Source organism: Limanda limanda, chromosome 3 (assembly GCF_963576545.1).
Source record: "Limanda limanda chromosome 3, fLimLim1.1, whole genome shotgun sequence".
Classification (NCBI taxonomy): Eukaryota; Metazoa; Chordata; class Actinopteri; order Pleuronectiformes; family Pleuronectidae; genus Limanda; species Limanda limanda.
In genome coordinates this window covers 13,376,240-13,402,473 of record NC_083638.1, presented here as the reverse complement: position 1 = coordinate 13,402,473, position 26,234 = coordinate 13,376,240, and the positions used below count along the sequence as shown (strand labels likewise).

At 42.2% G+C, this 26,234-nt stretch overlaps 1 protein-coding gene across 1 annotated transcript in view; it reads left to right on the top strand.

Moving 5' to 3' along the window:
• The window catches only part of tox3 (TOX high mobility group box family member 3), a 39,965-nt gene extending 21,582 nt beyond the window's left edge, over nt 1–18,383 (top strand). Inside the window, exons 2-7 of the mRNA XM_061068224.1 lie at nt 1,534–1,599; nt 8,166–8,417; nt 14,922–15,185; nt 15,266–15,496; nt 15,661–15,741; nt 15,979–18,383. Of these exons, the coding sequence (XP_060924207.1) occupies nt 1,534–1,599; nt 8,166–8,417; nt 14,922–15,185; nt 15,266–15,496; nt 15,661–15,741; nt 15,979–16,821 (1,737 nt within the window). The 3' untranslated portion in view covers nt 16,822–18,383. The remainder of the gene's footprint in view (nt 1–1,533; nt 1,600–8,165; nt 8,418–14,921; nt 15,186–15,265; nt 15,497–15,660; nt 15,742–15,978) is intronic.
• Nucleotides 18,384–26,234: the final 7,851 nt, after the last annotated feature.

The window sequence follows — 26,234 nt, the reverse complement described above, 5'->3', positions numbered from 1 at the left end:
ACAGCTGGGAAGTGAAGGGGGACTGGCTATTGACAGATGTTTCTCACTTGACGCCTGTGAGTCCCTCGTGTGTGTGCTTGTCTTTATACATTTGTATGAGTGTTTTGTGCAAACATGTAAACCCCGGCACCGAGTCAGATATAGTTTAGTGGGGCAGCTCCAGGTAAGATGGCACCAGAGGCCTAGACAGCACAAACCACCTGCTTCAGCAACTGCTAGCAGAGCTTGTGGCTCCCCTTCTCATTGGTGCGTAACACTGTTAACATTGCTGCTGATTCTCCCACTCTCTCTCCAGGGCATAGACTAATTAATGGATACCATTCGCGGTTGATTAGCAGCAGCTCTTTCGGTAATTACATTCGCATACTAACCACTCAGAAGAAAAGGAGAAAAGGGGAAAAAAACACAAAAGGCTAGAAAATATATTAATGTACTTCTCAGTTCACTCTGATCTTAATTTGTTTCCACTATTGTTTAGCTTCTGCTCAGATAAGAAGCAGTTTTTTCTCCCCCTCCTCTCTGTGTTATTGGCGTTCCTCATCGCTCATAATATTTTAAGAGAGTGACTTTGTAATAAACACAGAAAAGAGATTACTGCAAAGCTTTGTTGAAAACAAGGAGCGTTCTCAGTGGAACCTCACAGAGACACGAATGTGCCGCGATTCTTTCTCCTCTGAGCCGTGTAGGCTGGGTTTTTGCACTCCTCACTCACAGAGAGGTGCATTGTGCTCCTGGGCCCAGCTGCTAGCCCATAATTCTTCATTCTATGTCCCATTGTTCCTACCTGTCAGCGTGGCTGTGTCTCCGAAGAAAGGAAGTGGCTGCCATTTTGCCAGCAGGCTATGTGTGGGTTGAGGGGGGCGGGGAGAGATGTTGTGAAAACATGTTATTTCTTATCAAAGTACAGGGTTTTAATAGCTTATCAGCTGTCTTACAGTGTGACACGCACTATTTCTCAGCTACCCGTTTTGTTTTATACCATTATTACTCTTCTATCAATTCCGATATTAACAGGTAAATACTTTCACTTCATTGTTGTACTGAACAGTATGAGCCCAAAACACAATCGGATCACTCGCAATCATGGATAAATGTAAAAAGAAGTTACACTAATTCTTATTCCCAACTCCACCCACAATAAAAGACACTCCACCTCCTTATTTCCCCTCAGTATCACTCCACTCCTATAGGTTATTTGAAGTTAATAACCTGCCACTGCATCTTGATACTTGGCTTTGTGATGCAAACATATCCTTAATTGCCATCCCATAAGGGCTGAATAGCCAGACCAGATTCTCATTACGCCGGTTTGAATTGGCCGGGGCCTCTCACATGCCTCTCGTCATGTCCCAATAATGGCAGAGTGGCGGTGCACTGAGAGAAAAGGTGTTAACTCAGCGTGTAAACATTCCGAGCCAAGTATGACAGTATCTGTTTGAGTGACAGGTGTCTATTATGAAAGGGCTTCAGTTGCAAAGGATGTTATCTGGACACCAGTGGCTGATTGTGTGTCTTTCTTTTTCTCATTTGCAGTTCCAGAATAACAACAACTACATGAACATGGCGGAGGCAAACGGTGCGCTGCTCGCTGGTGGTGATGTGAGTATACTACACTTCTTTTCCATAATAAAATTCTCATTCTCATCATTTGCAATATAAATATAGCCAAGTACAGTGTCTTATTTGCATGTATAGTAATACATATGCCCCATTTTTCATTTAGTTAGACTTGTGTATATAAATGACATGCACTTTTATTCGTGTTGTTAGTGATAGACTGTTTAAGGGAAATTTATATTTAAATGGAAAAAACAATATCATGAGGTTTAATCCCTTTGTTTCACACTGTAAAGCCCTCAGAAATATCCATAATGGAACTCTGATTGAAATTCCTCCACCGTTATTATCAGCAACATTATTTTTATTACCTGAAGTGCTGCCTGTTGAAATGCAACTCGCCCTGAGACCCACACAAAGCTCTCAGCTTACAAAAAGATGAGCTATACGCTGCCCCTATATTGTCTCACAGTAACTTCTGAGAGCTGATGCTGATGTGACCTGACCATCTCGACTGTGCTCTACGAGATAAAGTGATATCTCAGGAAGACGAGGATATAAACATCTGTTTTCATCCTGTTCTTTTTTTTAAAGACATAATGAAGGAGCCTTAAGAGATTCTGTGGTTCTGTCACTCTCTGAGCCAGTCTTTGTACTGGCACTTACACAAAATGAAATGTCACCAACAATCTTTGGCCGCGGAGCTGCTGTAATAACTCTGTGCTGCACTGTTGCATTAAAATAAAAGAAGGGAATAGTTGTTTCGCTGGAGGTAAATATCCGCCTCTGCGAGCCATAGTGGTCCTAACAGTTTGCTAAATTTACTTGTTTTATTTCCTCATCCACCCACTCTGCAGCCCTGTCATTAGAGACAAGTGCACCAAAAATACCCATCATCCTCTGTGGTTAAAACTCATCCAGTTTAGCACAGGAGATTAATGTGGTTTCCAAACCCACAGCAAAAGCATCACTGCACCGCTCCAAACTTCGATGCTAGATGTCATTGTTAACGTCATTGTTTTTTCATTCATGCCAGTCGGGATTGCAACAGTGATGTTCAAGCTCAGTAGTGTTGAGAGTGTGTCTGACCTCATCTTCATAAAGTGGCCGCTTCACAAAGCCACAGAGTGTTACGGAAGGAGTTTAATTTTCCCCCACATTTACGCTGAGTGGACGCATCCTCTGTGTCCACGGGCTGCTGAGGCCCAGTGCAGCGGGGACCACGCCGACACAAGCTGCTTGGACAGCATTCTGCCCCCAGCTGTGAGGGCCCACTGTGGCAGTCAGGGGAAGGGGGGATGGGTGAGGGGGTGTATGGGTGAGGGGGAGACTCCTTGATAAAAACGGCCCAGCTCATTTGCATTTTATCAAAAGGAACAACTGTGTCCAGTGTTAAGGCACAGATGGTATTGTGCTCAGAAGGAGAAGAAGACTAAAGCGTGGATTCAGATTTTCATGCGATGGAGTGTCCAAAGTTTTGTTTGGTGCAACCTGAGCTAAAGTATGATTAAAGTGGCTTCCTCTTTGAGTTGTGAAGTGTCACACCATCTCCACTGCAATGCTATATTGATCTACTTCATGTGACTGCATTGGGCTGAGGGTACAAAGGGAAAGGAAGTCTTCTTTATGAGGGCTCCATGATGAAAAGCTAGGTTTGACAGCAAGGTTAAATTTACGCCACCACATTTGGTTAGCTATTGTTTTTGAATCCAACCAGTGGGTTAGAGGTACTTTGTGCTGTTTATGATGATACACTCTTATGTTTTGTGTTGATGCACCCCATTCTTATTTTGTGTCACGGAAAATATCATCAGTTTTGAGATTTAATTGGATTAGTGCACTGAGTTTGAGCCGACATGGTACAATTGTTAGCCAAGCTACAATGCTTACCAGCATTTGCCCTGTCACATAAGTATTTCAGGTTTACCTGTTTGACCAGAACAATATTTTAACCTCCATGTTCATCCTATAACAGTGTCTCAGTTTCTTAGTGTTCTACATCCAACCAGGTAGAGTTTGACTGGTATGGACAAGAACAATAGTCAACAGCTCTGCTGCCTTCTCTTTTTTTTATTCACCTGTTGTTCTTCGTAAAATACTTGCAATGTGCATATCCTCGTCTGTACATACGATTAACTAAAATGGTACCAGCAGCGTTTCCAAAAGTATCAGGGGTTCGGAAACTTTGGAGTAACATGGACACCCAGCATCGTTGTAGCAAAAAGTAAAACGAAAAAGTGTTAAGCTGCAGTTATACTTAATGGATTGGTCTGTGCGCACCGAAGCTTACACAACGCCATTCCCTTTTATACTTGCGCTCAAGGCACTGGAAAAAGGCAAGAAGCAGAGAAAACACAAACAGCTGAAACGATGCCACGTGCCTGCGGAAATTACTTAATTTCTGCTCGCAAGGACAGGAATGGCAAGCATAGACTAGACATCAGTGTGGATGTAGCCTGATCAGCAGAATGTTATATTGACCAAGAGTGTGTTTTATTGCTTATGAATAAACTCCTCTTTTGGAAGAGGAAGGATGTTTTATCTGTTTTCCTCAAATGTTGCATAGTTTCGCTTACACTTTGATGTCTTTTTTTATTATTATTATTATTATTATTATTATTATTATTATTAAGCTTGGTTGTCTTCAGGGCTTTGACAATGTAGATGGATGTTCACTATTTTTGCTAACATTTTATGCTTTATTACCATACAAGTAATATAAGCCTACTTTCATATTCCTCAGAACAGTACTGAACAGTATTGTACATTTAAAATGTGCTTTTGCTCAGGGTAGAATGCTTCCACATCCACACAGCAGACCTGTATTTGCTGTTTAGATGGGCAGTGTATCATTTACCTTATGCACTTAGAGGATGAGATAAGATGACCTTGGAGTGCCTGGTAAAGCATACATACTAGCAGGGAAAGCTTGACTGCTTCCCTCAGGGAAAAGGATACTGTATGGTGAGATAGTGTTCCACTCAGATGTATCACTTTACTTTCCCAATCAAATTAGAGACGTGTAATGAACTATAAATATGTAGAAATGGACTACAAATGATCCAAATTTGAAATAATGTTGATTAGGGGTGCCATGGTTGATGTTGTCATTTGAGAAGCTGCACTCTGCCTGTCTAGATATTTGAAACTGGATCCTCAATCCTGTCTCGATTGATTCCGAGGCCTATTATATGCAGTAATTGCATACTGCTGCCTTTAACAAGTCTTGGTCATTGCATCTGTGAATTGCATTACTACATTTATTGAAGGACTGGGAACCTTGCCTGAAAAGCCTTTTCATGCTCTTTGTCCTCATATTGAATCATGGCAGGAAAGGGATAGAATGTCAGGGGGGGAATTTACATATACCCTTGTGTTTTTTTTATTATTGTCAACATTGTTTGAAGGTGTTATGTATATAGAGTTAAAAAAAATGGTTACTTACTCTATATAAGTCAACTGGTACTGTTTACCATAAGACCTGGTAAAAACCTTTTGCACAAGCACAAGTTGTGCTTTTCTGGATCATTTGTATCCTTACTAGGAATGGGTCTTCTTGCATTTGAAATTAAGATTCATATTTATGGATTTGGATAGGCTATTGGATGGAATGTCATGAAATGTGGTGCAAACCTATGTAACTTGCACTTGGATTGGCTGTCGCCAACTCATCTGGATATTAAGCCTGCAAAATGTACCTGCTACATGCCACCATGTTAGCATTAGCCTTATCCTAGTCTTATAAAGAATAATCTTTTCAAGCAATTGACAATTTATAAACTGAGACAGTTTTTAATTGGTAACTTCACGTTTTGAAGACATGATTAATTCCACCCCCAATAGGCAGTGAGGACGCACCTGGTCAGACCACATATGATGGGTACGTCTCACCTCAGCTACACCTCTACTTTGCCCTCATACTACTGAACCCTGTGGCTGCCAATGGAAATACCCATACATACTACTCTCTCTCTCTCTGTTCATGCCTGCACATCCCAATCGAGCATCTGGCTTGGCACTTGGCTCTGCTGAGCTTTTCAGAACAATTTAAATGGATAATCAGGCTGCTGATGCAAAGAAAGTGGATTGTGCATCTCTTAATCTCCGATCAGAGCCCTCTAAGCTGCTCCTGGTGCAGAATTAGACTGGCTTTATGTGAAATGACACCAGACAGTGTGCAACAATGTAACACTCTGTGGGTTCCAGTAAAATCTGGCACCTCTTCCCCCGGGGAGAGGCCCTTTTCTTCGCTGACTGCTGACATATGCTGTGCCCCCAAATGAGACACAAACGCCATGTCTCCTTTATCAGCGCCCCTGGTGCAGATTGTTAATTTGAATCGTTTTTAACAAAGAGAGGCAAAGCATACAAGCACAATCCTTGATAGTGATCGGAGGATTTGATGTTTTTCTTCCTCTATCCTCCTCTTTCTGTAGCCTACTGTTTATCGGCCCATAAACCAGCATTCCTCGGCTCCAAGTAAATGTCTGTGTTTCACTTAAAGGTCACACTAATGCTTGTGATTCTCTCTGACAAAACTGGAGCTTACCTCATCCAACCTTCTTCTTCTTTGACGTTTGTCTCAAATCTCTGGGTTGGCTCTATAATTCAGGCCATGGTGGACCAGCCTATAGGATCCAGTGGCCTATATACAGTGGTTCTGACCTAATTTACCTTCTTCAGCTAATAGTATCCATGGTGATATTTGTCTCTTCAAAAGCACCCCTGCATACACTCATGTGGGAAATGTGGCCAATTGCTGTTTGTCTGACTGCAGTAGACAAGAGGAGACTGAGGCATGGCTGGTACGGCTGGAGACTGAATGGTAGAGCTCAAGGCTGGTGTGGGGATTGACCCTGATCTACAGGAGAAGTTTAAAAAAAGATGAATGAAGATCAAGATGATGGATGAGCCAGCATCCTTTCCATGTGCTACCTGATCTCTATATCCATCACAGATTGGTTTTGTTAACTTAACATTAGAATCTTTGGTTTTTATTCACATGCTGTTGTACAGGCATCATTGTCAGCTAAGTTCCAGAGGCTTTTGAGTCGCACAATATGACAACAGAGGACTCGGAGCAAATCGTTCCTACTGAGGGTTCTCGTGATTTATTCTGCACTGTGCAAGCCAGAGGCCAGGGGTGATGAATATGACTGTGGCTCCTTCTGAAAGGAGAACTGATTCTCTAGCTGCGAAAGAAGCACTGAAAAGTGAGACAGTGGTAGGCAGCTGGAAGAGAGAAGGAAGAGGGAGGAATGAAAACTCTATTAGCTGCTTCTGCCACAGGAATTCATCAGCGCTTGTCAAGACAGCTGCCCTGACTAGGCAATGAATTAGTTTCAAGTGTCTGTGTGCTAAAGCAAGCAAGAAGAACATTAATACTCCCTAATCAAGGGCTGTGTTGGCATATTCCCTCCATTGTCTCCCTTCTGTTATTCAATCCACTAGCAGAGACAGAGAGACAGAGCTGAAGGAGACAGGCCTGGTTAGCTCTGTAGTATCCTTTGAGACTTGTAGAACCTCACCTCTGCTGGGGAAGGAGTTTGATTCGTATGTGACAAGCCAGACTATGCTGCTTTGCATGTGCTGTAATGTTGTCAGATTTTGTTAAGAGTGAGAAACTGCTGATGAGGTCGCCAGAGGCAAGACTCTTAAACACTGCTGTAAAAGTGATATGAAGACAAGGAAGCATTGTTTGACATCAACCTGAAACAGTTCCGAAGCAAAGCAGCGTTCTGTCTCTGCTTCTAACAGGATCTTCAACAGCGCTTGGTGTTTAGTTTGATTTTTTTTAGCACTATACCACTATGCTTTCAAGCAGAATGCCAAGCTGTGCTAGCATTTCAAACCATATCACATTTAGTAAGAGACCTATGTGCCTTGAAGAGGTTTTCAGTGACTTAGCAGCAGCAGCCGAGCCCGGATCGCCCGCTGCTTGGCACTGCGTTGGACTGCATTTTACGTGGACCTGCAGTGTGGTCATTGTGAAGATACAAATGTATTGGCTTTCCAGAGTCTAGCTTAATGCAATGTACTGATGACAAGACCCAAGTAGGTGAACAGTCCCATCTCCAAGAAGGCATATAAGCAAATTAAGTGTGACCAAAAGCTTTAATTCGAAAGGCAGAAGGATTAGGCTGTTTGATGAGCAGATTTAAGGGTGCAAGCAAGGGGAACAAAAAGAAACACTTCTGGCCAAGCGTAATAATCTTTGAAAATGTTCTTTAAACCCATCTCCCTGTGACGTGTATTTTCACTGCACTTCAACCCAACATGTTCCATCCCCAAGATTAAGGGCTTTTATCATGTATCCTCCCTCTCCTGTGATTTATTGCTTGATATTTTTGCTTTTGACGTCCTCTTCCGCACTTGCCTTTTTTCCCTTCTTTTAACCCAAAGTGTACTTTAAGAGGTTTAGTAAATGTTACATCTTAGTGCACTTCCACACAGTGCATTACCACTCCAATAAAACATTCCCTCTCTTAAACAAAGTTGCCTGATTTAATCCCCAAAGGTTTCCTTCCGGCATGTTGCATAAGGCCCACCTCAGTGAATGAACTGTGTTTGTGGATTTCATGACTTTCCTTTTCCTTCCTCCTTTTCAGACTTTCCATACGCCCAGTTTGGGTGACGAGGAGTTTGAAATTCCTCCCATTACACCTCCACCAGAGACTGAGTCTAGTCTGGGTCTATCAGATGTGGACTCACCTTTCCCAGCGATGCCGGAGCCCCCGGGTCCACACAGGGGTCCATTAATCCCCCAGTTCCCCCCTCAGAGCCTGGACCTGCCCTCCATTACCATCTCACGCAACATGATGGACCAGGACGGCATGTCTGTCAATACCGGACAACCTGTGGTGAGCAGTCCCATGCATTTATACAACTAATAAATCAAGGAGTCTATCTATTCCCTGCGACTAGAGAAATCCTCATTTGTCAACACACAAAATCCTGCACTTGCACAGCACCAGCATGGGTCCTACTCGTAGCTGCAGCTCCAGATGTGGGAACCAAACTCAAAGATATGATATATAAGTATACTACTAGAGACCCCTGATGCCAAAAGCATTAAGTCCTTAAATGAGCCCTTTTACTGAACCATGATGTTACCTTCACAGTTTGTGTACGCCTCCTGTTGTCAGTGCATCTGGCACGGCATCTGGTCTTGTTTACTTCACAGAAGGTATATGATCACATTGAGTAAATGTCATGATATCATGTTACTTACTGAGAGTATCTCTTTTTTAAGCAAAAAGCACACATAGCGTGGCTGATCTTCCTCTGTAAGGTGAGCAGATGTGAATAGATCACAGGTGTTGGAGCACATTCAGCCGCAGAAAATGGGACGAAAAGTGCCACCGTTTCACATGCTCATATTTAATTCATGATGCCCGAGAAAGTCTTTTTTTTTGGTGCTGTAGATGCTGATGCATGTTTCTGTCCAATGTCTCATGAGGCCTCAGGATTCGCCTTGTATTTTGTATGTATTTGTATGTCGACAAACACTTAATCAATGATGTCTGGCCAGTAGGTAGCAATGAAGTCCACTACAACGATGGGTAGCTCATAAATGTTTTACTTATATCTTTGCCTGTATTTATTTTATATCTGTTTCTAAGGCATTTCTGGTGCATAGCCCGAAGTGCTATGGAAACACAGAGCAAATTTACACTTTGAAAGAGGTTTTCATGACTTAAAATACTGTTTGCATGTGTGCGAGAGGCCCAAAGGCATCGGAAAAGGTTGATTTGCAAAGAAAATAATCTTTAGAATGGACAGAACATTTGCGTTGTTGGCTTAATTCTCGTTTTGACTGGTGCAGATGGTCAAACACAGAGCAGTAGACGAAATAATCACTCTCTTTATGTTCATACTGTTATGTGCCATAGATTGTGAGATTGTTGTCTCGGGGTTGGAAAGGCATTTTCAAATGCCACAATCACGGAGGCATTGAAGAGGAAAAATGGAAATGTCACTGGCTGACTAGTTGTCTTACAGAGCTATTAGAAAAACGGAAGATTCATTTAGGAGAAAAGAAACGAAAAGGACAAAGGTATGAGCGGAGAGATGATGATAGTGATGTTGAATTTGCTTGGTGAACCACAAAGCTCAGAAGAGGTGATCATTATAACTGTGTGAATAAATGAACCCTCCCCTCCCCTCCCTTCTCTGTAACACATTTGTTGAATCACACTGATATTAGAGATATTTATTTATATTCCATATGGGAAGAGGCTATAAAATTTTACGGCTCTTTTCCTGCTCCCATGCTCCAGGCATGTAAAATAATTGCAGCTTTTAAAATATCTCTGCCGCATACAGTAAGTGAGCCCCACAAGGCTTTTGCCTAAAGAATTTTCATTTCATGGTCAGTTAAGCTTTCTACATCTGGAAGAAACAGAACCTTGACACAATTACATTCCCGACTTTTCTCACGACTTGCTGGAGGATTAGATTTGATTCTCAAACATTATTCCTCTTTAACACCATTTGCATGGCTCATGTCTCTGATTGTGAAGAGACTCTATTAAAAACTGAGGGAGAGAATATGGGTTTCTGCTCCTTGCCTTGTGGCATTGTCGTTGGCACACCACTCACTCGTTATCAGTCATCGCACATTGTACCGCGGGAGGGCTCGTGGTGGCCCTTCATTTTTCCCGTAAATGGGATTGATCCCCAAAAGTCTTGCGACAATGCCTCTAGAAATTCTATTCATCTGCAGGTTTATCTTGAAAAGAGAACGCAACTTTTTAAATGAGATAAGTAACAGTGCATTTTTTGCAGCACATTCTATAGACAGAGACAATGATTTACGGAGGCCCTAAGAGGGGTGTTTTGTCATTTTGTCAGCGCACTGATAAAGGGATGACAACCTTATATACATGATTACATTCTGTGTTATTTGTTATGGCTGCAGGGGCAAACAAATAAACCGTGCACTATTGCAATTACATTTTTCATCAAGCCACCATGCTCATATTTCCCAACACTTGTCCTGGTTTTCTTTCTCTGTGCGAGCATATGCTGTTGGAGAACATTTAGCGCGTGTGAACGCCTGTCTTATATCAGAACTTAATGAGAAACCCAACCTGTGAATATACCTGGGCTATTTTCAAAAGCTTCTTCCATGTCATTGCACTGCCAAGTGTTCTGCTAATTCCTGTCCCCCTATAACGTTCAGCGTATGTCTGGCAAATTGGCCACAGATGCTGGGCTCCTACAAAGAGAAGTACATTTTCTCAACTGCAACGTGCCTGGCAAGCCCTGAATCTGAAGTCATTATTTATTTAATCTGCTCTCCTAACAAGCTTCTGACTCTCATTTTTGTCTCCCAGCATGTGTCCTCCTGATCTGTGATTGAGTCTCAATAGTGCCAAATAGTACTGGAGTTAGAGCTGCCAGTAATGCTTTATTCACAATCTCGCCTCGATTTTCTCTGCGCTGCACAGCGAGGGTCTCTAGCTTCTATTTCTAAAAACACCTGGTGCCTTCACCCCTTTTTAGGGTTTTTTTCTCGACACATGTAAGGATGCACTGAGCTCCGTGTCCTCTGTGATTGGATTTGAAACCTGCAGTCGTCAACCAGTTGTATTACACGTTGAAATCAATATTTAGGAGATACGAGCCCTGCTGTCTTATTAGGTTTACTGAAATGAGGTGACACATTATATATTTTTCATTACAAACATGGCAGCTTCACATGTCGTTAGCTTTACAGCAGCAAAGATATGCTAATGTCGAACACAGAACAGCGTTTGGGCGGCATGCACCATGCAATGAGATGAAAGTGAGGCTGAAAAAGCCATTTGCAGTTTGTTGTTCACATGATTTGATATGCTTTGATATAGTGGAGATTACCAGTGAGTATAATGCCCTCGGTTTTGACTGGTCACAAACCACTATATCCTGAATCAAATGGAAAATGTGAGCCTTCTTGCAGAAAGCATGTTTTTTCTTCACTTCCCTCTTATCTCCCTTCCAAGCCAAGAAGCACTGACATGAGTTGTACATCAATTTAAGAGAGTGGATTTTTTTCCTCTCGCTTCGTTTCTTTCTTCTTTTCTCCCTGGACTGACAACCATTGTGACATATTGGGTCAGTCAGAAATGAAAGATATTCATGCAGGCATGCAATGCTTGTAATGAAGACTCAGCTTGACCTTCTGCATGATTGATTCTGTAATTTACTTTTCTCGGGCAGCTCCGAAAATGAAATGATGTCATGTTGGACAAGTTTTAAATACCCATAATGCATCTGGATAAATGGTTGAAAGAGGTGTGGGTCAGCGGCTGCAGTGGACCGAGGGGAGGGAACCTTGTGGCCTCACATTCTGAGGGGTGGGGGAGAACAGGAGAGAGATTTGTTTATAAGTGGGGGGTTAGAGGTTGGCGAGATAGATGTACTGAGTTTGCACGCCACAGAGAGAGAAAGAGAGAGAAGTGTGTTTGACTGAGACAGGGGCAGGGGAAAGAAAAACAATTTATCTTCATGCTATTATAGCCTTTACCGGCATTCACAATTCCATTTTTCTCATTTGGCTTAAGCACAGACTTCAGCAGGTTGCAGAAAAAATGGAGGGAGGGAAAAAAAATACAAAAATGATGTACCCGTTTAGAACCAAGTAAAGGAATATGTGCAGAGTGCTGATAAACTATCTTTAATAGGACTGACCTTTCATGCTGGCGAAAGTTACTGGGGGATTCATCCTTATAATTACCATATAGATGATTTTACCCCTCTCCTGCCATGGAACATTTCCAAGAGCCCGAGCATTGATTGAATGGAAATTGAACTTGTTAACATTCTTTTCAGCCTGTTACAGCTTAGTACATAGTGCCACTGTTCATAAATTCGCCCCCCAAAAATTGTGATTTCCAATATCTTAAAGAACAGACTGGTTTCTAACGGTGTTGAGATTTGTATAACTCGGTGGATGCATAATGCTGTTTTATAGTGGAAAAGGTTTCACACATTGTCAGTCGTCTTTTCTCATCTTTTCAAAATGCTACATGTGGAGTGTTTGGAAGCCGACAATAATGCACCAAACAAGCACATTTCTTCCTCTTCTTTACTTCTTGTGTGCTTAACAACATTATGTGGAAGCCAGCTATTTCAGCTTTGACATTAAACGCAACACAATGGGGAATATTGCACAAAAAGAGACCTTTATTGATTGCAGAGTAGTTTTCAGCTTGTTAGTGTTTGACGTGCGAACACAAAGACACACCTAGACACACACACACACACACACACAATCCTGACTGGGGAGGGCACATCTGGCCACTGTGTACTCAAGATAAGGACTTACTTGCAGATTTACGATCGCTATCAAAATATCTGCTTGGATGTCTGCTGTGACTGCTGACAATGCTGCAATCAAAATGCAAATGAGACGGCAGAGGGACATAAATAAACATCCTAGTGCCGGATTCATATTCACAATCAAGGCTGTTATTTAAGATTTAGCCATTATCTTTTCATTCGAATCAGACGTGCTAATGCTGGCGTTTCACTGACGTAACTATTCTGTAACATAAGCAGCAAAAAAGTGATGCCACTCCAGTTATTGCAGTAATAAGTGGTGAAATAAAACATTTAGCATGCTGTTGGGTTTGATGTGATGTTTTTTTAAGATTAACTCTGCTCGTCAGCGCATTTTTTTTTTTTTTTACATCCAAAGGGCATTTAAAAGAAATCATCATATTCCAAACAAAATGGCAGCACGGGCCATTTCTCTAAGTCGAAACTGCATCGTTGGGATTGGGCAGAAGTGTGATTATACAGATGGCCACGACTAATGAGCTCAGTGTGCGCGTCTTTGATGTTCACAGCGAGCAGAGGGCAAACTGCGAGCCACCGTGTTCGCGGTAATGAAGATGACAATAGCAATTGGAACGTGGCGGGTTTCAGATATGTGTCATTTGGTCACAGGCTTGTTTATCGCAGCTTTTATTTGTGAGAAAACAAAAAGCATCCTTTTCTTTTTTTTATTTTGAAGAATCCCAATATGTCTTCGATTTCCCATTCCACCTTTTTTCCGCAGAATCTTCCTCGCACATGAAATGTGAATCTGTTCTCACTTCATAGATTGCGTTTATGATAAGCAGTAGACATGGCATATGAGAGAGAATGGATTGTAGATCCAATATGTTTCTGTCTGTAACAGTGTTCCAATATTGTTTTGGAATACGGGCATTCATAAGGTTCTTTCAATAAAGCCAGGTGCGTGGGTTTATGATGTGTTGATGTTGGGAGAGATTGAGTTTGTGCTGCTGAATACCAGATGGATGTATTCAGGGAGAACAAATCACCTTTTCTGTTGTGTTCACGTCCCCTTCCTCTGTTCCATGTCAGCTCTGTGGGCTCTCTGATCAGTCTTCACTCTTGGGAGCTGGCAGGCTTCGTAATTTCATCCGTGCCACAATCAATGCAAACACGTTTCCTACACCTTCTCTAAGACTCTTTCAAGAACTTAATGTTTTTTTACTAGGAGAAAAGTGCCAGAGATTTAGAAAATGTTATTATATTTTACCCTCAACAGTAGAGGGGAGGGGACCCGTCCAAATCTCTTAAAGCTTCATACCTTCAACTGGTTGATTTATGGATTTGATTATATAGAAGTATTGTTTTCCACTCTTAGGTGGTCAAACATGATTTATGAAAGGTTCCTCTTTCATAGTTCTAACTCTAAAGTTGCATTACACCAAAGCATGTAGGCGTGTGGCCACCTCAAGCTGAACTGATATGTAGGTGCATGCATACAAAACGGTGACTGTATAGTGGAATTTGAAGTTATGTACCACAGTGCAGGGAGAAGTGAGTCCACTTCTCCCCTCCAGGGAGCGGCCAGTCAAAACTGTCACAGATTTCCATACAATAGAGTTTTGAAATGAATCAACTGAGCTGTGTAGCCATCTATTACTGGCTTATAAAGCTGGCTCCTCGGGTGTCAAGATAATTTATCATGGCCTGTAATAGAGACATTTAAGACCCAGGACGTTGTGACATGTGATCTGCCACATAACAATCCAACGAATCCAATGACCCGATTTCCTCCCTGGTAAAGGGATATAGCTCCATGATCTTGGTACACAGGGCAGCAGGCTGTCACAGTGAGCACAGAGGAATCTTTGTGCAGCAGTGTGAAAGCATATACCAGTATATGTTGGCGACCACTAGGAGATGTAAGGGACTCATCATCAGTCGCATACCTTTGCATCGTCAGTGTTTCTGCTTTAACAATCACAAGACACCCTCTGCTAAGGCAGGACCACCACAGGCTGATCAGACCTGTGTGTATGTTCCTAACTGTGTGTATGTTCCATATTTGATTAGTTTCTCTCTTTGCATTTGTATCACAGAACATGGGGCCAGGCCACCACCGCCAGTACCCGCAAAACCCAGCCATGGTGATGAAGTCCATCATCAACATGAACAGCACCAACGGCATGATATCACGGAATCAGCTGACCACCATCAACCAATCCCAACTTAACGCACAGTTGAGCCTAAACATGGGGGGACCCAACATCACCCACACCTCCCCGTCTCCGCCGGCCAGCAAGTCGGCCACGCCGTCGCCCTCCAGCTCCATAAACGAAGATGACCAGGATGACGGCAACAGGGTGAGGAAGAGGACTTAGCTGTATGGTGATGGACCAATATTTTAAAAGATTTCTTATCTAAAAAATGCCTTTTATTGCAGGTCATTGGTGAGAAGCGACCGGCTCCCATAGATCCCGTAAAGAAGCCCAAGACTCCTAAAAAGAAGAAGAAGAAGGATCCCAATGAGCCTCAGAAGCCGGTGTCGGCTTATGCCCTGTTCTTCAGAGACACCCAGGCCGCCATCAAGGGACAGAATCCCAACGCCACCTTCGGAGAAGTTTCCAAGATCGTGGCGTCCATGTGGGACGGTCTGGGAGAGGAGCAGAAGCAGGTATTATACATTTTTGTTCTTCAGACCAGTTGAACAGTGATACAAAATACAACTGTGTATTTATGCAAACTATATAACTATATACTGTGTGTAACGTATGTCGTCTTAGTAAATAGGCAAGAACATGTATTTGTCTATTCACACATATCTTTTTGTCGCTACAGGTTTACAAAAGCAAAACAGAAGCTGCCAAGAAAGAATATTTAAAGGCCCTCGCAGCGTATCGTGCTAGCCTGGTTTCCAAGGTGAGAAACTGCTGCTTTTTTTCACCTGAAAAATGTGTTAATTAGACAGTGCAGTGAATTGAATTTCAAGAGTCTTGTTGTTTATGCATTTGTAGAAAGTTCGTTGGTAATGACAGATGCAATCTGAGGTCTACAAAAAGCACAGTGTACTTATATATGGATTTGCATTCTTCAGATGTGAACATTTTGACTTTGTAAATATTGTCTATGTCTAAATATATTTCTTTCTTCATCCAGGCCGCAGCAGAATCAGCAGAGGCTCAGACGATCCGCTCTGTGCAGCAGACCCTGGCCTCCACCAGCCTCTCCCCAGGCCTGGTGATGCCTTCACCCCTCAACCACCACCCCTCCATGTCAGCAGTATCCCAGGCCCTCCAACTAGCACTTCCAAGGGCCATAGCCCCAAAGCCTCTGCAGATGAGACTGGGAGGAAGTCAGATTGTGACCTCCGTAACAGTTTCCCACCCAAACATGTCCTCCGGGATGTCACCGCAGCAGCTTGGCCAGATGGGTGCCGGAGGGGGTATGGTGGCGGGTGCCCAGTCCACAGCTCAGATGAGCCCGCCCATGCAACCAGTGCAGCAGCATGCGATGCAGCACATCCAGCAGCAGCAACAGCAGCAGCAGATGCAGCAGCACCTTCAGCACCATCAGATGCAGCAGCAGCAGATGCATCACCAGCAAATCCAGCAACAGATGCAGCATCAGCATTTCCAACACCACCTCCAGCAGCAGCTGCAGCAGCACCACATTCAGCAGCAGCAACAGCAGCAGCAGCAACAACAACAGCAGCAACAACAGCAGCAGCAGCAACAACAGCAGCAGCAGCAGCAGCAGATGCAGATGCAGCAGATGCAGTTGCAGCATCAAATGCATCAGCAGCAGATTCAACATCTCCAGCAGCATCAGCAACAACAGCACCAGTCCCAGTGTTCCCCACCCCAGCATTCCCCTGGCACACCACATTCAGTGGGAGGGTCTGCGTCGCTCGGCAGCCCCCAGCCCGCCCAACAGCAGCAACCACACCCCTCCCAAATCCAGGCCCACGCTCAGGTCCTGTCCCAGGTCAGCATTTACTGAGCCAAATGGAAATCCTATCTCAAAGAACAGGAATAAAAATAAAAGCATCATTCCACGTTGCTTTTCTAAGTTGCACTTAAGAAGTGTGTAAGATTTAGAATGTTATACAAAGAACTTGTCCATTGTTATAGACGGATATGCACATGCGTGTACAGGAAGTAAAACATGTTAGCTGGGGTTTTGTCTATAAAATAGGCTGAGCTATGACAGGGGCGAGCGCCCAGCGATTGTTTATTTGTTTGTTTGTGAGGTCTTTCAGTTGTCAATTTAAACTGACTGGGCACACAATATGTTGGAAGACGTGCGTCTTTCGCTGTTTTATTTAACAATAAAGCTTTATTTATGAGGCCAGAGTCGTCAGCTCATCGCAGCAAAAGTACATTTTGCATGCGTTTACACAAAAGGATTTTTATCAGCTGTCGCCTGGACTTAGTGACTCACAGGTGGAAACCAGTGAACCCACACATCAAGTCTTTGTTCCCACACTGGCCAGTATATAATGACACTTTCTTCACTCCAACCTTCCTCTCTTAACAATCAACTCTTGCAGACGTAACTGAGCAACAACAGCATAGAGGAAATCATCAAAATAGTCAGGCGTCGGAGGCCCGGTGGTGTTTGAACACATTCAGACCTATGTCGCACACAAAGACGGTGTCGTGAAGAAAAAGGGGAACTGAAAATATGAAGGACTGAACAGACTGAGTCAGAGATTGCCATAAATCATTTATGTAATCACATCATCAAACTGTAGCTGTAATCTGCTGTACATGTTTTGTAGAGTGGGGAGAGACAAGACCTCCTTTATCCAGTAATCTACCCTGCAGGTGATTTGCCCAAAAGCGTATAACTGGCACCCCCATGAAAAAAAAACATCTTTAATCTATTTGTTTTTACTTCAGATGTTTAACAATTAAATCATGTTTTTATTTTGTGTAACAAAGGGGATATTTTATGGTAAATACAAATTTCTGGATCAAGGAAGATCGTTTGGGGATTGATGTATTTTTACTCTGCTCCTTGATACTGTCATTGTTTAAAAAAGAAAAAACTAGCAGAGCCAGTTTGTTGCACTGCCAAAGCCAACTAAAGAGGCATCGGAGGTATTTTTGCCAGCTGTACAGAAGTCCCTGAAAAAAAACTGAAAATGTTGTACATTTTTCATATCACCTGTTGTAAAGTTTTAATATGTGAGGCTTTAATTAAAACATTGTTAAACGACCTGTGGATTGCTATATCACATAGTGCATTTCTGCTCTTTTATACTTTTTTATGAGTTACAATAGCAGCGATTCATTTTCTTTGTACTTTTGCTTACAAACCCAACTGCTTCTGGAAAATGTCCATAGAATAAATGCTTATTGGTACAGAGCTCTAGAAAATGTGTTTTTTCCGCTAACGTCGGGGAAAAATTCACTAAATGTTTAGGGTTTTTATTTTTTGCTGGGCCATGAAGTGGAATCCAGAGACGTTCCATCTCTAATATGATAGTAGCCATAATTTTGTATGAAGTATATATTTCTTTGTGTCGCTGTTCAAAATTAAACTATCAATCACAAATATTTATTTGAAGGAATCGGTTTATTTCAAAAGATATTTAAGCCATATTCTTTTAAAAGGTTTCAACATCTCCTTGTTAAGCTATTGAAAATAAAACTGATAAATATTCATAGCACGCAGTTCTTTCAGACATACACAAAATAAAATGTGTATGTTTCATTGGAGTAAATCTATGAGCGTAGAAGGAAATACTTTGCAGGGACATATGAGCATTAATGTTGGCATTATTCTCGTGTGTGCTGTTTATCAGTGATTTGAATGGAAGTCCATTGTAACTTGTGTGTAAGAAAAAGAAACAGTGTTGATACTGGACAAGGTCAGCATGTAACTGGTACTTGTCTCAATAACAGTCCCCTTCTCACACACCAGTGCACTGGATTCTGCTTCTTTCTTACTCCCTTTAAAAATCGCTTCATTTCCAAGACGTCCCCAGGGGTTTGCTGAGCTCCCTTGAATAATATGGTGAGCGGGGGAGGGAAGGCAGGCAAACAATAATTATCATATCTTCACAATAGGCTGTGAATCCACTGGCCAAAGAAGGGCCTTAGTTTCTTTTTTCCCCCTTTTCCCCCATGCAGCTGAGACATTAATGTTAGTTACAAATTAGCACCGAGAATCTGCTCCTGTGCTTCTGTGATAGCAGCTTGATAGAATTTTTAAATTTGAGTTTGTTTTCAATTAGTCAATTTTTCGAATAAGCATTTGGTAATTCAGGGCCCAGGCCTGATGCCGATGCCGCTGCTGCGATTGGCTCATCAGCTCCGAGTGGAAACCATGCCCATTTCTCTGCCTTGATTAATTGCAGCATCTGTCCTGTCAGTAGCCCGAGTGAAGAGGTCTGCAGGAAAAAAACGCAAATAAGTGCTGGCAACAGTCTTAAAGTGCTTATGATGAAATGAAAATTAAAAACAGCAAGTGCCGCGCATGACCTGAATCTCAATACGAGGGGAGAAGAGGAGAATGTGAGAGCGGGGTGTCCATGGATACCAAACACATGCTTTAAAAACACACAGTAATGAGGCTCTGGGAAATGGCTGTTATTATTCTGAACAGATTCACAGCAGAGCCCATTAATAATGCATGGAGCTCCTTGTTATTCCATAACCCCTCAGTACTGCGGTCACTGTGTGTACAAATATCTCTCAGCAAGGGTTGGAGTTATGGGACTCCGCAATAAAAAGGTTACGGGTATTTTCAAAACATTGCTGTACACACACACACACACAATTCACTAAGATAATACACTGCAGCGTCTATAATGGAGTGAAGTTTAATTTGAATAGGTGAATAAATAAATCTCACCTGCTTGGTGCTGTACACTTGTATCTGCAAGATAAATATATTTTTTCCACAGTGCAATATGATCATAGAGGCATGAAGCAATCAATATGAGCCATGCTCGTCTCTCTTTCTCTCTGTCCTCATCATTAAGCAGCGCTGATGAAATGCATGAAGGGCACTATGACATTAATATGTCATTTGAGTAATGCAATCATGAGGTGACCTAATTGTCCTCCCTCCTCCCAACCGAGGTCAGTCACTCGGCGCCGTGCCAACGATGACTAAGGAGTCAGATGTGTAGGCTATGGGGGATTCGCTACTTTTTTTTTTCTAATGATTTATTTGGCTCTTTTGTTGTTTTCCCGTTCGGTGCACAGATACAATGTGAGCCTAACAAAGGCCCTGCTGACACTGACCATCTGACCATCAGACCCACGCCGCGGCCAATCTCACAGTCTGGACTCTCAGCTCACAGATGCAGGAGCTGCTCGGACACCAAACTCTGTCTCCCTTAAGAGGGAAAGAAAAAAAATCCACAACAGGCCTTTTTTTCTCTGATAAGACCTGGTCCAGGGCAGAGACAGCTGAACCTACAAGTCCAATGCCAAGCCTTGTTTACAGGCCTCTAGTCAAACGCGTTTTAAGGAATTCCTGACCTTGCCATGATGAGCTTCAAGAGGGGGAACTATTGACCTCTGAGATGAATGGTGAACTTTGTTTGGGGGCTGCAGGGCTGGTTGGACTGTTGACATCCCTGACCAATGGTAACGCTTGTTTAGAGAACTTTTGACCCACCAGACTAAAGCGGTGCCACAGACGATGCCTCTGAGCAAAAGTCAATGGCACTTTCAGGGGACTAGTATAAATATTATTATACCCTTTCACAAGTGCTCTGATAATCTTATCTAAATCTGTGAGTTGGGACGTTAAAATGGCTCTTAATAAAAGAGGCAGGAAATGACACCAAGGATAATGCTTTTCTACAGAAATTATGAGCTCCAGTGTAAATAATCACATGTTTCCTCTCCGTCTTTTTGGCCTTTACCTTGGATACCCGTGCAGTGAGGTTGCCTTGGTGACACTGACTCAGCCCTGTTATATGGTTAGTCCAGTCAGTCTTTTGACCTGTGCACCAATCGGCTAAATCAACTCTGATACAATCTTCTTCTTCTCCTCATATATGCGCCACATACACGTAGTAAATACAGCCAGAGGGAAAGGTGCAGGCAGATGTTTATGACAATGAATAATAATATTTTCTCATGAGCAGCAAAGAAACGAACAAAGATCTGCTGTTCCCTCACGTTTAAGATCCATGTTTGAATCTCATACCTTCAGAAGAAATTGCCGCAGAGTTGATGAGGTCACATTGAGGTGCCAGCATTTTAATGATTTTAAAGGTGCTTAAAGCTCGGGTTGGTAATCCTGGAAAAGTTAGCAAGAGCAGGCTACACTTGCGACTGATACATCCCACCCCTTCCCATCAGCCCTCCACAAAAAAAAATGAACGTGCACTGACTGACAACTGCTAGGAGCCATGACTCGCTCTCTAACTTCTAACTATCGTCTCTGCTTCAGCCAGCCAATGATGTTTGGGACAGTCCTGCGATGGACCAGACACCAGCTTTTTTCTTTTCAGACTCTATTTATTAATGGCTATCGGGACGTAAAGAAGATTTCAACTTAACTTAAATTAATTTAATACTTTATAGTCTTGTCAACATTAAGAGTTAATTAGAATTTGTATTTGCAAGCTCACCGAAACATGGACTAAAAAAAATACACACACACTTAATCTAAATAAATCGTAGAGTATGAAACACATAGTCAAATCTGAGCCCTTAAAAGTAAAAGAATATAAAATAAAACCAGTGTTTAAGTTTAACAAATTAGATTTAAAACAGTTTTTCAGAAAGAACATACCAACCCTTACCTTGATGGATCATTAGATTCATGCTAATAGCACAGATTTTCTTGAATGTATTATTTAACAGACAGTCGAGCACAGGCTAAACTGAGGGACAATAAGCAAACCCCCATAATTCTGCTGTCAGCGTCATAAAGGTTGTGGCATAAACATCTGAAGTCCAAAGAAAAACTGTTTATCACCATCACAATAACATCAGGGAGCATATGAGGCGCTGGTTTGTTTCAGATTGTTGCGGCTAGCTCAGTCTGTTATTGTGCATTGTCAGTGTTTAGCGGAACAAATGCATCTGGAGCATTTACTCTCTGATGAGTTATACAGTCGATTTGAAGGGAAAAAAGCTGTCAGTGATTTGTGCAAGCTTTCTTTATTGTGACAGATCATCGTGCCCCAGAGGTTGACAGATGTCGCTGTGTTGCATGGAAACGAAAGCAGTTTCTTTTTATTTAGGACTTTGTTTGGTTTGAGAGTGTAAACCGCAGCTCGCTCTTCCCCCCCGCCGCCACTTTCCGATTTATTTTATAGGCTTTGTGTTCGGCAGAGGATCCCGACTCCGAAATTGTCTTTTATTGCAACTTACTTAGCCTGTTAATATAGGCTATTACAGAGCCAACATGTTTCTATGGCAACAAAACTGATAAAGTGTACCGGGAGACCAGTGTGATAGATTACACGTGCACGCTGTGTCACATCCAATTAACTCAAACTGACTGTACACCACATTATGCCACTACTTGCAGGAAAATCAATAAATATGGACGGAACCCAACGAGGTCCCCCCTTCCTTTCTTTCTTTTATCCCTGACGATGCCAGCGAAGCCAAGACAGATCATGCCACTAGGATGTCCCTGCTGCTACAAGAGGCAGGTGCTGTGTAGACACCATTCAAAACTTGGCCTATTCAGTCCAACTCCTCTAACGCTCCATTCATGCATAGCAAAACACCATCTGCTCCTGTTTTGCCCGGAGCAATCACAGCTGACCAAAAAAAAAAGGAAAAAAAGAAAGAAAGAAATCCATGATAACAGCTGTTGCCAAACAAAAGCCAAACAAAAGGGAGTAGGAAAAGGTTAGAGACAAGTTCCCCACTGAAAATTATTCATTTGAGTGGGGGCGAAGGAAAACATTTACTCTAGAGGTGAGGAGGAAAGGGTTAAACGTGAGGAGGTTGAGTGTGTGGGGCTGGAAGACGAGAAACTAGTGCAGGATCAGGTGATAATAGATTCAAGCTGAGGATGATTATTTTACACAGTCACTTCTCAGAGGCACCAGTATATGAGCCATACAGTCTGTTCAGCTGCTGCAGGTAATACACAGGTCATCCACCGACTATATACTGCTACTGTGCTATATACTGTAAATACCTGTTGGTATTATAAGGTTTCCATGTTGAGGCTCTTGAGATTATCAACCTGAGGATTGATTTCTGGATTGTTATGTGGCTGCAGAAAAATATTGGGGAAAACATGCCCATCACACTTGTTGGAATTGCATGTTTTGCCCACAACATATTAATTTACATACAGATGTAGAAGTACTAGGTACATTTATCATACTTCAAACAAACTCATGAAATAATAAAATGTTGTCTGTGCACAGTGTTTGGCTGCTGCAGGTAACACACACACAGGTCATCCAGGAACTATATACTGTCACTGTAAATACATGTTGGCATCAAAATATTATTATGTTGATGCTGTAACTAATCAGAATTTTCATTATTAACCTGAGGATTAATTTCTAGATTAAGTTTTCAAGGTTACGTTTGTTCATGCAGACGCAAAAAATAGTGACATATGTTTGATTTATTGCTTGTTTTACCAAAACCTGATCAAACCTGACACATTAGCATTATTATTGTATTTACAATTAACAACATTTACGTTAAGAAAAAAAGGTACCATGTTTTCTATGTGTAAAATATTGAGTGTCAGTCAAATAAATTAAGTGATATACTTTGAAATAAAAATGTTCAAGTAAAAAATCAAATAGTTACGTACATTACTTAAGTAAATGTGACTTAAAACAACTTTGTTGCTACTCAATTTTCTAGCATCAACGAACGGACTCGTTACGACGTCTACACAATTCTTTATGACAACCTACAGACTGTTTAAAAACACAAACAAACATGAACTGGAATATAAGGGATAAAAGAATAAATGTTTTCTTGCGTCAGCAGGTTTTATCGTTTTCACCCTCCCCTGCTTTATGCTGCATTGTGGCGTGATTGGCACCGGTCCTCGACCCCGTGAGGCCTAGCTTGATCTAATGTATGGCTGCTGACCTGGGGGAGGGTCGGCGAGCGAAGGTGAAAGACCGAACAGCTTGCATGCCTCCAGACTTCAGCTGCCCATGCAGACAGCGAGCCATAAAAACCACCGTTTGAGTCGTGTCACGCCAGCCATATACAAAAAACTGACTGGAACGCACCTGATCCAACAACATGACGGTTAAACGACGGCCTGAGAGGCAGCAAAGTTAAAGAAGAGGTAGAAGAGGAGGCAGAGGAGGGAGGGACTAGTAAATGATGATGATTTTACCCTGCACTGTCCCCATGGGGATAATTAAGTTTTATCTTATCGTTCCTTATGCTGACTACAAACAGACCTGCATCTAATTGCATTTTCACATAATTCATAACATTAAAAATAATTCCTTAACCTCAAACTGCCAGATGGTTGGGTGTGTTTTGTCTGCCGTAAAACGAGCAAACGAGCACGAGAAGTCTCAGACAACTACAGGAATTACGATTACATTCATCTCTTGAATGATGTGACTTATAAGTTGCATTATCTGATGTTCCAGATGCTGGTACATCAAAGGAATAAGGAGGATAATGAATGATGCAGAAGATTTTTAAAAGCAATTTGCCTTTGAAACATGCAAATCATTAGGTCTGACCCTGATGCTGTGTGAGGTGTATACTGGTTTTATTTATAAACAGAAGCTTCTGTGGCAGTTGATGAGTCAATTTGCCTAACAAATTACTCTCCAACATGTTTTCAGTTGGCTGTTCATCCGTGGCCTCTGTGTTGGCAACGGGATATCGAGACACATAAAAACAAACATAAATGGAAGTTATAGATGAGCGTTGCCTAGACAGCTGCTCCCTCTACGTCACGTCCTGAGCTGCGTCCTCCACCGAGAAGCCCAACGCGGTGGCGTGGATGCCTGGACAGTGTACAGTGGACATGTAATGAAGCAGGGGTAGAGAGACAGACAGGACAGAAGACAGGCTCCAGCCTCGCGCCATTATAGGTGATTTGTCTGCCAAACTGATTCCAGTCCCAGTAGTTTTATCAGTTTAATGCCCAGGCAGCGTTCATTATTTCTTAGCCGGGAGGGTCAGCCTCTCTTCAGCAGAACAAGTGTGGGTTGTGTTTCTGTCAAAGAGCTGGGGGGGTGGGGGTAGTGCTTGACCCGCAAAGCCATTCAGTTCTCAGAGTGATCCATTGTTTGGGTCCTCTCTTTGTTCGCTCGCCTGCAGAGAGTGAAGGGGCCAGCTAAAGGGGAGGGAAGGAGCTGGGCCGGGGTCTCGCCGGGTGCAAGGGGTCTCCACTTACCCTCGGCACATTCTCACCTACGGCCCTTTTAGTCCTAAGAAGGCAGCACAGCTAAATGTTTATTATGTGCACCAGTGTTGTGTAACATAGACACGCTACAGGTCCGATATTTCTATACATAAACTTTGCGAGGGTCAAGGCCGGTAAGAGAATGAAGAACAGCTATCTGGGTTTTTTTTCTCCCTGGCTAAAGAATATGGAGGAGTTTAAAAAAATAGACTCACCGTCTGTATAAAATATACATGTGAAATGCTGGAAAATAAATAAATCATCCTACATCATCTACTGCAGTCAGGTTTCAGACTAAAGCTAGTTTCAGACATGAACTCTGGAAAATTGGGTCTGGACAGAGTTTGCCTATCACGTGTGAAGAACGCAGCTGGAGATTGTCTGGATAAAAAAATGTCCGCGAGACAGATTGATTTTATTTTCAACAGTTATTAGAAACAGTCCTTGGGAGGAAATGCAATTCATCATAAACAGGTGATGAATTATGTGACCGTAAAATCTCTCATAGAAATGATACAATGCCAAATTGTTAGAAATGGATTATCAGGGTTAAAATTAAAAATAGAAAAAAACAATACCTGTTCCCTATAATCACGTATAATATGTGATTTATTTGTTCAGCCTTTGCTGAATTGATCAGTGATGTCTGCAGAGTCCAGATGGGGGCGCTACGTTAAGAACATGTCAGCTCTTGAACTTTTGAAAATGTTCACTCTATCCCTTTATCTGTGTTTTGTTAATACACTGACTGGATGTTGAGGGAGTTTTGAAGCAGTATTTTGCTTTGTATTATGTTGATTGGTTTATTGTTAGCTAGCTATCTTGCTAAAGCACCTCCCTCAGCAGCTGGTACACAACGACATGAGGTTACCATGACTCCAACACATGTTGTATGTGTTTTGATCTGTTTATCCCAGTAAGAGACACACATTCACACATAAGGTATTAGACTTTTACTATGTTTGTGAGTGTGATAAGTTATTAATGCATATATGTGTTCATTTCAGCTAATGATAACAGGTAATGTGAAGAGACAACTGTTTAATAGAATATCTTAGTTATTTACATTT